The following is a 14,303-nucleotide window of genomic DNA, read 5'->3' as shown; positions in this document are numbered from 1 at the left end:
TTGAAAGAATAGTGTCAAACAGTTTTTTGTTACTAGGTTGTGTGTACCTTAACAAATGTCATATGTAAAACAAAATTAAATATAAGTATTACAAAACTGTTAAACACTTCACCAGGATTTAGTGTAAAAAGTAGTTAAATATATCCCCCCCCCCTCCACTCTCTCTGTAACACACACACACACACACACACACACACACACACATATACATACATACATACATACATACATACTGATCATTTGTAGCATTTTGCACAGTACAGACTAATGTTAAAGTCTGCCACAGCAGTTATCAGTAGGTTATCCATGAAAAAGTGTGTAATTATGGAAAGGAAGTGACAGCAAAAATGTATAGATCCCATTGAGATCCACCAAGATACAAATTCAGGTAGTTTGAGAAACATTCATTAACTAGATTACACCTGGTGTGAGATTAGCTGTTGGAAGGTTGTATGTACAGTCAACTTATACATGTGAAACTGTTAACAACAATTCACACATGTATTAATGTATGTGTACAGTCCTGTAAACTGAAAAAAAGTCTTATTCTATAAGCAACTCAATTCTTTTGAAAATGAAAGTTTTTTTTTTGTAAAAAAAAAATCAAATAAACAAACAAGATTTCAATTCACCATGTAACTTTTTCTCAGATGTCTCCAGGAGCACCAGAGACATGATGAACTTCTTGAAGGATCAGATGGTGGAACATATCTTAGAGGATTTGCAATTTTTGTTGGAGAACTTTTTTCACAGTTAGAGGTAATTTAGATTTTTGTTTCGAAAGGTTATTAGTTTTTTTTTATGCATTTCTTATGTGTGTTGCCTAATAATAGCTTTAACATCAGTAATGTAAAGAAATTTACCTTGCATAAAGAAACAGTTTGTATTATAAATGTATCAAACGAAAATGTGTTTTAACATGTGAAGTCTTCACATATGATAATAATAATAATAATAATAATACAATTTGTCAACAATAAAAATGCACTTTTTTGAGAAAGGCAGTTTTACATCATTATCTTAGGAAAATATATGTGTATTCATATTGTAAGCGATAATCATTAAAACAGACTTTGTACACCAATATAAGTTTGCAAAGTGTATTTTAATTTTTACTACTAATACTTTTTTTGACACACAGATTATATTCAAAAACCACTGAGGGGTTTTGTATGAGTAAAAGTTTATAAAAAAGAACTTAGCAATGTATTTCAACATTCAATCTCACTATAATAAAATTAATTTTAAACCTTAAACTCACCAATTGTATTTCAACTTGGTAGATTTCCTCAAGAAGTTGCTTAATCAGCTTGTTTTTCACGTGTTCCTAATGATACTTTTGTTCTTCTTTAGATCAGAAATTGTTACATTATTATTTTAACAGTATTTAAACAACAAACAAATTAATAGAAGATTTACTTTTCACCAAGAATTAGTGTGTTTGATAAGGCTTCTGGGAGAAATAATTTGTAATAAAAGCTTTATATTGAAGCATATTGTAAACATAATGACACATGGATATACTAATTTTGGTTAATACATTATGCATTGTTGCCTGTGGTTATGGATAATTTCATTAAAAAAAGTTTCAAAAAAAAGTTTAATTATTGGTTCTAGCACTTATAATAAATACTCAAGAAGGCTATCACCTCTGAAGTCACACAATTTGTTTCAAAATACTTACCATCCTACACTAGTGAACATGCTATTAAGTTAAACTTGACAAATAAAATGATTAGTCATATGTATCTATAAATTCAGAGTGCTGTTTTAATGACTAATAGGCATTGCTGAATCAGAAGTTTTGTCAAACGTATGATAATTTTTTTTTGGTTCATGTAGCTGTAGCTTTCTAAATTGTTTGTTACATTCATGGCTTCATTACCTTAGATTGGAGAAGGGAAAGAGATATTTGGAATCCTTGGAAAATCTCTTACAGAATTACTCAACGTCCTTCTGAATTATCCAACTGAAAATAACTTGAAATGTGTGTGTCAAGTTTTAAAGGTGAGTTGTAAACACAAATTATGTTTTTCAAATTTGATGTTACAAAATTTTCAAATATCCCTAGTGTCACTTCAACTATTTTTTCCTTGTGAGTTTCATACTAAATAGTAGATATTATTTTATGTAAAATGTCTCTTTATAATACTCTAAATCAACAATGATCTGCAGGGCTTTATTATCAAAAATCCTTGGTTTTAAGTTTCAACCAGTTAAAAAGAATTTAACTTAAAAAGAGTAAGCACAACATAGTGGTTAGGTTGCTGTACTGTAGACCTGAAGTTCCTTGGTTTTCACCATGTTACCACTGGAAAAAAATATATCACATTCTAAACTTGTAGCCATAGATGTGTCATAAGAATGACAGTCAAATCTCACTATTCAATTATAGTAGCCCACAAGTTGGTGTTGACTAGATGTCTTTCACTTTAGACTGTTGCTCCAAAATTAGGAACGGTTAGTGCAAATAGCCCTTGAATAGCTTTGCACAAAATTCAACAAACAACAAATAAAACACTGATAAAAAGAAGTAAAAGCATGAATAAAAAATGCAGATTTTAATTTTTAAAAATTTTGTTGTCTTTCTTTACAGTTATGTTGTTTCCCTTCTTATAGGGTTTGGTATATTAAATTATTTTTAAACTGTAAAACGTTTGTTTTCATTAGCTATATGTTTTTATATCTAATGTTTATCATCTTTTTTTTTTTCTCAGCAAAATGAGTAGATTCATCAAAAAACTGTATACCAGGAAGTTATAATAATTGTTATTGTTAATGATGATAGTTGACAGGTGCAAGTCTTGAAGACCATGAACGACAAGTTAGTGAAGAAAAAGCTGCTCCTGAGATGGATAAAATAATAAAGAAAATTAAAGAAATTACTGTCACCTGTTATGTTAAAAGGTGATTATGATATATTGTTGGTGTTTATTACATCTGTTGTTCAAATGTACTCCAAATATATCTATAATTTTGGCTTTTTTAAAATAGCATTCACATATAGGGCTAGTCACAAAAGGTGTTTAGTTTAAAGCTTGTATGATATAATATGAACTCATCAAGAAAAAGACATTATACTGACATTTGATCACTTACAACTGTTAGATCAAATCTTGTGCCAGATAAATTGGTATAATTTTTTCTGTATGGTAAATGTTACAATTAATTTTTACAACCAGGAAACAATATTTTAGCCTGTTAAATATTTTTTTATGTACTTTGATAATAGTTTCTTTGAAGATGTGGGTACATTATAAGGGTTACTTTTAAAACACACTTTTCAGTCAGTATTAGCCCAATAGTTGATGGTGGGTACAGTTGAATACCTGCTTTCCCTCTAGTCTATCAGTTCGAGATTAAAATTAGCTAGCATAGATAGCCTTTGAATAGATATGCACAAAATATACAGTTGGTGGAGTATATTATAACAATTTTGAATATGTAAATCAACATGTCACATGACAAACACAGCTGAGATAAAGAAGCATTGAAATGGAATGTATCAGAACTATCTTACATTGTTTGACACTTTACAGCTAGTGCAATTCCATCAAAAACTCATTGCTTTTAGGAAGGGTATGTAACAGCCCTTTCCAATTCAAAATATACCCTAAGGTCATAGAATTGTGGTAAGCAAAGTGTGGCATCCTGTAAGAGGTGAGAATTCACAAAATCAAAACAAAAAGCCATCCATATCTAAGAAGGATCTCTGTCTGTAAAACTAACACAAGTCATGTGTATACAAGTTGTCCTTTCAACCATAACACACCTTAAGTAGGTGGAGAATGAAACAGGTATTCATGCTATTTCATACAAAGACACACTAGTCAAATTGCTGAATGCAGCACCTGTGGATTTCTGTGCAATTAGACTGTTAAAATGGGTACTGAGAGAATGTTATTTTCATATGGTGGATGGATTATGGAAAGTTTGCTTGGAGGAGTTCTGTGCTTCAAATTTGACACCTTTATGATGGAGCCTTTTGCAAAAGAAACTATACTTCAAGGCTGTTGTCAAGATGCATGGAGGTCAGATAGAACATGACCAGAGATGTGGTGACATGGCAACATGATGAGGCTTCAAAAATTGTTTTAATATAATATACTCAACCTCTTGTTTTCCAAAAAAACAAACCCTTTTGTAGAAGTCTGTAACGTGAAATTATGCATCTACATGAACGTTTTTTTTTTTGTATAAAGTTAACTTGGTGCTATCCTTTACATCTTGTAGTAAGATTTCTTTTGGAATATCCTGCATTAGGATACATATATTAAATTAATGTGTTAGATCTTAATATTACTGTGGTTACATTCTAATAGTTGTCTGTTGTTAATTCAATGAGATATATTTTGTCAGTAAAATATTTTAGTGAAAGTGTATCGTAATACAAGTACATCTGCAGGATTTGATTTGGACTATCAGTTTGTAATGAAATATTTCATAACTTATATAATCTTTTCATCCATTTCAAGGAATATTATAACTATTATTAAAATGATCCAAAAGGAAAGACAGTTTTTAAGATTATTTTATAACAACATGAGATAATGTGCTAAATATTTACACTGCAGTTAAAACTTATTTTACTGAAAATTTATACATAAATGTTAATCTATTACAGGTACAAAAAATTATTGTTGTGTGTTAAATCCAGCAAACTATATATTCGAAAACTCAATTTAATTCTGTTTCAACAGTGATCTTCATAATCATAAAGACTAATGTATTTTTATAAATATGCGTCATATTGAGGATTCCAGGTGATAGTCAAATGATTTGAAGTACCCTTTTTCTAAAGCACTTACTGTGCAGTAGTGGCTCCTAGTTTTAAAAATGTTGACTCCTTGGAAGCTGTAGTGTATACTTTTGATACTTGCTTTGTGGTTAGTTTCTTATTGGCCTGTTTTTCAGTAACATTAAGAGTTTGTTGCTGTCTGTTGTGGACTTACGAGCTTCTGACTGGGGTAGGGTAGTATCTTCACCTGCTGTGCCGAAAGACTCTACCAAGACAGAGAATTATTTGGTATGTATATGAATAGCTAGTTTTTCTTAGATTGTATAAAAGGATTTTGTTCCTATTTATACTGAGTTCTTAGTGCTTTATCAGCTTGCAGTTCATGTGATTGAAATTCTACGCTTTTTAGTTTCAAAATAACCTCGGGACTTTATCAAAACAAATCTCACTTTTGAGGTAATTAAGTTTCCTTCATTACTAATGAAACATCCACTTTTCCTTTTTTTTTTTATTAAAAAAAATTTCAGACATTTTGTTATTGTTTCTCATATATTTTTAGAAAAATATGAAAAAAATCTAAGTTTAGTAGGAAGGTTTTCAGCTGTTACAATAGCGTTGGAAATCTCACTGATATTTTTAATTTTCCATTATTTATCTTAATACCTAAAATGTTTTGAGGATAGAGTGAATTGAAATTGTTATTAGCGAGATGCAATGTAAACCCTGTTAAAATACCATTTATTTTGAGTATGTAATGTGTTCAATTACAGTGTAGAACCAAGTTATAGTATTTCAACTTAAGTTACACTGCCACTTCTGTGAACAAATTGAACACCTTTAGAGCCATTTCATGAAAAATACCCATGGGAATGGGATTACATTAAAAATTCAGGAAAGGTTTATCTGAAACCTCCGAATCCACTACAGTCATATTATTGTACAAAGTGTTATAATAAATTGTTGTTCAGGGCTTCTTGCATTCATGCTACAGTGTTTGAATAAATCAAATGAAGTGGTGTTGTGAGTAAGTTTTTTTTTTTTTTCTAGTGTGTTATAATAATGTATAAGTTATTAGGTAACATTACTCCTTTCTAGTGTGAAACAGTATTTTATGGACCAGATGGACAGCCAATTTCTTCAGAAGAAGCCACCTTTTTACAAAATACATGTAGCCCTTACAGTTATTCAAGTATAATGAATGGTGAAGGAAATAGGTAAGTGTTACTTTTAATGGAACGATGAAACTTGGCTAGTTGATTAGTCTCTTAAACCAACCAAGCAATGTGCTTGCACTAGTGGCAGAGCAAATAGGATTTTATGTTGTATCAACAGAAATACTGAATAAAAATTTAAAGAGGTTATAATTTCATTATATAGGTCATTAGTTAGGCCACATTTGAAGTTTGTGTTAAGTCTTGGGTGCTTTACCTTAGGAAGGACACTGAATTGTTGGAAAGGGTTCAGAGGAGGGCTATTAGGGTGATACATGGGTTAGAAAGGTTGTCATATGAGGGCATGTTAAGATCTCTGAAATTGTTTTCAATTGATAAAAGAAGTGTTCAGGGGGACCTGATTTAAGTGTTTAAGATTGTTAAAGGAATTGATAGTGTTGAAGTATCATCTTTTTTTGTAGTTAGTGGTGAGAATGGTAGAACTAGGGGACACAAGTATAAATTCTGGCAGAGTAGTAGCCATTTTCAGCTTTATTTTTCAAACAGGGTGGTTGGCCTTTGAGATTGGTTGCTTTCAGATGTGGTGGATACAGTTAATTTAAGAAAGTTAGCCCTGAATGATAAGGGCTAACTTTGAGTATTTTATTTTAAAGTTTAGAGGATGGGATGGCCTAGCTGGACCAATATGTCCCTTGTTGTTTTTAAATTATGTAATGTAATATATTTATATGTGTGAAAGTTACTACCAAGTGACTTTGGATTTTAGGACTTTTTCCAAAGTTTTTTATGTGCTCACAGTCAAATTTTAACAGCTTAAGACTAGATATTCAAGGTCAGTCAAACTCACAAGTTAACGATTTACAAATTATAAAAGAAATGGAGTGCTTTTAGTGAAGAATGGATAAACTGACTAACAAATATTGAGATATGAGAAGACCTTTTCACTCAAAGTGGGTCATTTAATGATTTTCTCCAGGTTTCCATTCACATCTATCATAGAAATACTTAAGGTACATTAATGGAAGCTTTAGAATGAACAGAATAATTTAAGAAAACTCAAAATATAGCAATTTTCACAGACTATATCTTCATTGTCTGCATTTTTGAAAATCTGTAGGAATGGGAGGACATAGATATATATATATATTGATATGTGTGTGTGTGGGCTTTAATTTGCTAAACATTGTCTGTAACAAAGTTGTAGCAGCACACATAATGTACTGATTTTTCTTCTCAGAATAAGCACTAATTCACATTATCTCTTACAGGGAGATTTTAGTTTTGCCCAGTGAAAGGTTGCATGAACAGTGTGTAAAAAATAATAATATTACTTAATATGAAACTCCTGAACTCTTACAATAATTTGATATGCTAGTTGTTTGTAAAAATAAAATTAATAATGATAAATAAAAATATCTGATAATACTGAATTTTCAGTATGTTGAGTGAGTTTTCTTATCTCCTTGTATAGAATTGGATGTGTTTTATTTTTACATCACTGTTAGAAAGATCGTACAGCTATTGCCATAGCCATTAGTCACTAATTTCAACTAAATTGGGATAAAATTGATTAAAATGACATAATCACTTCATTTAATGTTGAAAGTATTGGGGCAAAATTTGAACATAGCTAGTGGCTTGAATTTAAAACATCTGTTTGTGATTCCTTGACTGTTGGGTTAACAATAGCCAGGTGAATGCTGTACACAGACATAAATAGAGAAGTGTTTGTTTATAGACCCTGAATTTATGAAACACTGTATGATGATAGGTGGAGACTGTTTTCATGGAGAGTGATTGGTTATTCATCATTTGTTTACTTTTACTAAAAGTTACTTTTTTTCAAAGGGCTTTGTCAAAAAATTTTGCAGTAAAATACTTTTACAGGTTCACAAGCATCTTTACGAACCCCAGTTCTTATGTGAGCATTGTTATTTAACTATAGCTTTACTCAGTATCTCATGCAATAACTGATAAAATGTTATGATTTATCATTCTTTCTCCAGGCTTGTGTGAAGCATGTGTTGAGCATCTGATTGTTCTAAAGGTGTTGGTCAGCATTCTCTTTAAAGGCATTTTTTGTAACTTGATGTCCAGAGATGTGCTTTCATGCAATTTGAATCCACTTTTTTATTTATTTCTTAAAAAAGATAAAATCTGCCATTAATTTTTAATAGTAATGCTTCTCTACTGTAAGAATAGGGTCCACCAAAGGTATCTTAACTATATTCTAATTTATCATTTCATTCTATATATAAATTACTTGTTTGTTGTTTTTACAGGCACATGTTTACTTAAACTTGTATGCAATTTGTCCCCTTTTTTCCACACTATTTCTTGACTGTTGTGTGGGGTCACCCTAAATAACAGTTATCATTAGTCTGTCTTGTATATCTTACATATAAATAAAATAACTAACAAATGAAACTTAGTATAAAACTACACGTTATGATTTAATCATGTATATTAGTAATATCTCTGTTATTTGCTTAGGGCTGAGGATCCAGGAGAAAATATGGATGAGGAAATGCAAGCAGCCTTTGAAGAATTTTTGCAACAAACAGGACAGTAGCTGGCCAACGTTTCAAATAAAGCAAAAGAAAAGATCATGTGGTGTATATTTGTATTTTTTCCCCCCATGTCTATTATTAGTACAGTGACATTTCTGTGTTTTTTGTTTATTTTTCATTATTGGTTGTGAAATTAAACATGCGGTGTATTAACAAAGGTAAAATTGTTAATTATTAATAATATTTTCAACAGTTTTAGTTGTACTTGACTACTAAGGTTAGAACAGATGGTATTTTACTTCTTTCATACTCTTAATTTTATAGTACTGGTGATAAACACGAGATTAATCACGTACATGCTCTAAATTATTTTAGAATCTCTGAGTTTACATGTGACCCAGCCGGATTAAATTATAAGGTCATTTAAAATTGTCTTGAGTTTCATGCAACTGATACAACATATGTTAATACTGCACCTATCAAATAAGTTTTCAATCTTAATTTCTGACTTCACAATAATAAATATTCTCATTCAGTTTATGAAATAAAGATCAAGTTTTCTGAATGTTTATTTTCCAGAATATATTTATAAATGTACATTGTTATATATATATATTAATTAATTGTTTTCAGTTATCCACAAGTAACTTTGTTGCATTTATTTTTCATTTTGTAAAAGAAGTTCCAAAGAGGTGATTCCTAGTTATCTGATATGAATTTATATTTGATTTGCATCAATAGTTTTTTATACTGATGATGTGGCAAATGTAGGCTGATACCTCCTGTCTGTATTATATAATTAATTTTATTGTGATATATTGAAAAATCTAAATTATTTTTATACCAAAATATAATCCTCCAGTAATTCTCATCCTCAGCTCATGTAAGTTGAAAGCGTGTATCAAGCAAATATGTAACTAATAGATCTTTAAGAACAGATTACATATGGTATGAATTTGAATAGTAAAAGTTTTGAACTGCATTCTCATGGAAATGTAAAAGATATTTTTTATCATGTGACACAGTTCACAAAGCACATTCCTACAGTAAAAAAACTTCTGCAAAATGTTCAGTGTATCTATTACAGGATAATATAATAGTCAACTTATTGTTATTAATAGTACTTTTGAATTAAAACTGGTTAAAAGGGATTGTTTGACTGTTGTGAGCATTCTTGTTTATAAAATGTAGTCAGGAGTTGTATTTTACAATGTATGCTTAATTTTTTGTAAGGCAAAAAAGGTGGTTCCAGTTTTTGCTGCCAACCCAAAAAGTTTTTTGCATTTTTATTCTCTTAATGAGACAAAAAATATTTGCACTTTCATTTGAAAATACTTGGCTTAAAAAATAAAACAAATTACTACCTTACCTACATTTGTTGTTTTTCAGGAAACCAGAACCACCTACCTTTCTTTTAGGCCTAACTGATAATAACTGAATGAAATAATAAAATGTTGTGTCTTTAAAATCACTTAAGCTCTTTTTATATCAGTTTCTTGATGGAACATACAAGTAATAATAGTTGTTTTACATTCAACTAAAGGGTCATCATAAAATTTAAAAAGATTTCTAGTTAGATGCAGTAGAAAGCTGTTGAGAATTAACTTCTTTAATAAGAGTCCATGATCATAACGTTTTTTTTAACTTAAATTTTGTGATGTTCATCTTTAACATACTTCCATGTTTGAAGAGAAACACACATTGTATCACTACTTTGCACTAACTTGTTTGAAATTATAAAAATTTTAATTTGATTTTTTTTTAAACGAACTGTTAGAAAATAATATCAGTTAATGCATATTTAAACAGCAGCTGATCTTAAGTTTGGGATGGACTGGCATAGTCTGGTGGTTAGGGCACTCAACTCGCAATCTGTGGGTCTAGAGTTCAAATTCTATCCCTGAACATGAATTGTACTATTTGTTGGTAAAAATAGGCTCAAGAGTTGGCAGTGGATGGTGTAAACTAATTGCCTTTTCTTTAGTCTATCACTTCAAAATTAAGTTAAGCTAGTGCAGACAGCCCTCAAGTAGCTTTGCACAAAATTCAACAAACAAACAAAATTTGGGTAAATGGGTGATAAAACTAGTATCATATTCAAAATAATAAAATGCATCACACTTTCAAGCAATGTTGAAATTTTACAAAAAACTGGCTAGTATGATACCTTGCAAGTTGACATTCTCTGAAATAGAAGATTTTACCTTATTGTGGATTTTAATTTTAACCTTTAATGTCCTTTTAGCTTACAAGTAAAATACAGTCAGAAAATTTAGGAGCCTCTTAAATCACAAAATATTAAGATACAATTATTAAGCAATGCTAATCAGAAAATTATATTAAAATACATAACTCGTAATAATCTATCCCTTCTTTGTCTAGTGTCTAAAAAAACTGAGTGGGTATCTGTTTGAATTTACCCTGAAATTATAATGTATGTAGAAACACTGGTTTTGAAAGTTTCATTATCCAAGTACATAATGTGTAAGTGAAGCATGTTTAATTACTTGAGCTTTCCAGCTGAACTAAAATCGTACTTTTGAAAGATTATTTCCTTAAAGTACTAAGTTTATGATACCTTCCTTGTTGATACTTTACAGATAAATCTGACAAGTATTTTTTTGTACTTAACATAGAAAGTTTGTGCATGTGACCAGTATGACCAAAAATGAACTAACCTGTGTATTAAATAATCAGCAAAAAGCCTTTCCTTTATTCCTATTTTGAATGCTTGAAAACTCACTTCAGTCAGAATTCCTGGATATTAAAAAATATATACACAAAAACCTCATATCTCTACAACTACAAACAATAATGTAAGAATATAAAAAAACAAGTTGTAGGTTTATTAAATGATTAGTAGTTTTCCAGTTAAATTGCATAACCTGTCATTTATTAATTAATACTGACTTACAATCAGAGCAAGCTACCTGCTTAGAACATAACTAAAAATTGATCTGGTAATGAACATAGCAATTAAATATACTTTTATGTTGTTTTTTTCAGTTGTTTTAGAGCAAAGCCACGTTGGGCTATCTGCTGTGTCAACCACAGGGAAATGAATTCTGGGAACTTATGTTCATGTGAAGACTTGAGTACCCTCAATGTTAACAATATTTTTAACAACAATATATCGTGAGGTTTGGCCAATCTTTATTATAAAAATAGAAAAATATACTTAAAAAGTAATAAAAGTTTATATGATCAGTGCAGTTATTAAAATAATTTAACACAGTTGATTCAGAAGATTTGTGAGGTGTATGAACTTCAGCCAAAAAAATAAAATAATTGTATCTCATACTTTGGGGTTGTAGGTGCATTATAAGGTTTACGATAAAATCCCACTATTCAGTCTAACAAGAGCTGGCGGTAGGTGGTGTCGACTACATGCCTTCCTTCTAGTACATTGCTTCAAAGTTATGGATAGTCATTGTGGATAGCTTTCATGTAGCATTGTGCAAATTTCAGCAAAGCAAATTAACATTTAAATGTACAGTTACTTTAGTTATTGATAAGATTGTAACTTACATTATGACTTTGTAAAAAAAAAATTAGCACCTTGTTACAAACTTAAACTTAAGTAGTCAGTTAACCCCTTTAAAATACCAAACAGTAAACTTGAAAAAATATTGCGTAAAGTTTACAAATATGTGAATTGAAACAGGTGTAATATTGCTTCTACCTGACATAGTACTGCTTTGGCCCAAGACAAATTGGCTATAACAGCCACACTGCCAAATGATAGAAAGTACAAAATTTAAAACTTAATTATTTTATAATACAGAATTTTAATAGTTTAGTTGTACTTTATACATTACCAAACTATTGAGTCAATAAAACTCTCAGTGGTAATTAGTTTTTAAGCTAATCTTGTCAGGTGTTGTAGTCTTATGTGCACACAATAGGTGTGTAAGAGAAATCTTTGTAATGAACTACTGTTTTTTTTCTTCAATAAAAATGCATTTTTGAAATATTAGGTGTCAGCTGTGTTTTTTAAGTTTGGTAGCACACTGATTGGGCTTGTGGTACCACATCACTTTGTAAAGTACTTCCTTATGGATAAACTGTGAAAAGACTGCACTATATTATCAAACATACATAATGTCCCAGAAGTCTGGACCCATAGGGAAAAATAGACATTGTATTCTTAAATTTAAACAAACACATTTCTAATGCAAGTTGTACATATTTCAGGAAAGAAAATAACCTGATGGCACAATATACCAAGAATTAATACATGTATGGCTGTTAATGGCATGCAATTTGAATAATAAATAAATTAAGAAAACATTGTGTATTTTTCCCTATGGATCCAGACTTCTGGAATATCCTGTATTAAAGGCAAGCTTCACAACAGTTGACCTCATTTTGCACTTAGACATAAAATGTGGTTTATGAATACAAGTGTATTTCCACCTATTATTTATGCATTTTGTAAAATGTATACGTGTAAACTTATACATTGACACACAAACTAATAAAATGACAATTTTGTGCTTGTCCTTTTTATTATAGCTAGTCTGTACATCAGTTTTCTTACGCTGAACAACTTTTTTTTTTTTTATCCTTACATTTTGAAGAAAAAAAGAGATTACAAGTGTTTAAAATTCAAAATATTCTACAAATACTTTGTGGCTTTGTATGCGTATCTCTTGGCTCAGAAAACATTTTAAAGGTTAAGTTTTTGTCAACTGATTATACTTATGTTAGGAACCCATATTCAAGTCTATAAACACTGAAGTAATAAATGTGTAATTGTTTTAAGATTGATATTCTTAGACAAGGAGCTTGTAACTTTAAGTGTCTTGGTATTTATTCACGAATGTCATTTTGGTAGATGCAAGAACTCAAAATGTCCTTTGAAGCTAAATTCCAAAATCAGACTGTCAAAAGAAAGTTATGAAGTTGTTCTTCTGTCTGTTGTATTAATGCTATCTTGTTTTAGGTTTACAGAATTTGGAAGGATAAAAATATGATTGACAAAACTTACTACCAACAGTTCTAATCTGGAACTATAATTTTTTTCACTGGGCAACACTGCTAAGTGAATTAAAGAGACCAACATTCACAGGCAAATGCAATGTGTGTCTCTGCCACGCAATCCCAACAGGGCAAGTTTTAACACCAGAAATATCAAAAACTGTCTTTATCACTGATTGGGACTAGCAAGAAGTTATCTTTGTACCAAATCCCATGTAAGTTGGTTGACATACACATGAATACTTCATAAAAACCACAAATTGTGCTTTCCTCCCTGAAAATTTAGCAGGCAAAATTCCCAAATTGTTTATATATCTGTTTGGGACATGTAAAAAAAGTATCTTTGTACCAAATCCCATGTAACTTTGCAGAAATACAGCAGAGTAATAGTCAAAACACCCTAAAATTATGCTTTTTGTAGAATCTTGACCTCTCCTATAATTACTAAAAATGGGTAAATCCAACATTTTTGCTTATCAATGTGTAGAAAACTATCTTTGTACCAAATCCCATGTACATTGGTCAAAATACAGCCAAGTAGTTGACCAAAAACCCCCCAAAAATATGCTTTTTTGTTAGCTCTGCTCCCCCCCCCCCCCCTAAAAGCTCAAAATGGGCAAATCCAACTTTTTTGTATGTCAGTGTGTTGGGCACATGAAAATTTATATTTGTGGCAATTTTCATCTTGATTGCTGTAAATATGATCATACAGGAGCCCAAAATATTAATTTTTTAGGTTGTTTCACCTTTGACCCCATAAAATTCTTAAAAAGGCCTAAATAAATAAAAAAATGAGAAAGGTGTGTGGGAATATTGGACCAAGATATAACCCTGCCAAGTTTCAAGTTAATCTGCTGAAAAATGAAGGAATAGCGGTCAATTGACAAGTGTTTGGAAGAAGAA

At 30.4% G+C, this 14,303-nt stretch overlaps 1 protein-coding gene across 3 annotated transcripts in view; it reads left to right on the top strand.

The window, feature by feature from the left end:
* Positions 1-12,391, top strand: part of LOC106474372 (polyadenylate-binding protein-interacting protein 1-like) — a 33,861-nt gene extending 21,470 nt beyond the window's left edge. Inside the window, exons 5-11 of one of the 3 annotated variants that reach the window (XM_013935081.2) lie at positions 651-759; positions 1,891-2,007; positions 2,789-2,907; positions 4,915-5,026; positions 5,834-5,952; positions 8,404-8,520; positions 11,427-12,391. In XM_013935081.2, the coding sequence (XP_013790535.1) occupies positions 651-759; positions 1,891-2,007; positions 2,789-2,907; positions 4,915-5,026; positions 5,834-5,952; positions 8,404-8,482 (655 nt within the window). In that variant the 3' untranslated portion in view covers positions 8,483-8,520; positions 11,427-12,391. Of the gene's footprint in view, positions 1-650; positions 760-1,890; positions 2,008-2,788; positions 2,908-4,914; positions 5,027-5,833; positions 5,953-8,403 lie in introns of all 3 variants that reach the window. The other 2 variants (XM_013935073.2, XM_013935066.2) reach the window with 2 other exon arrangements.
* Positions 12,392-14,303: the final 1,912 nt, after the last annotated feature.

The sequence above is a fragment of the Limulus polyphemus genome, unplaced genomic scaffold (genome assembly GCF_000517525.1).
Source record: "Limulus polyphemus unplaced genomic scaffold, Limulus_polyphemus-2.1.2 Scaffold138, whole genome shotgun sequence".
Lineage (NCBI taxonomy): Eukaryota > Metazoa > Arthropoda > Merostomata > Xiphosura > Limulidae > Limulus > Limulus polyphemus.
Note: the sequence above shows the minus strand (reverse complement) of the source record. Positions and strands in the feature narration are given on the sequence as shown.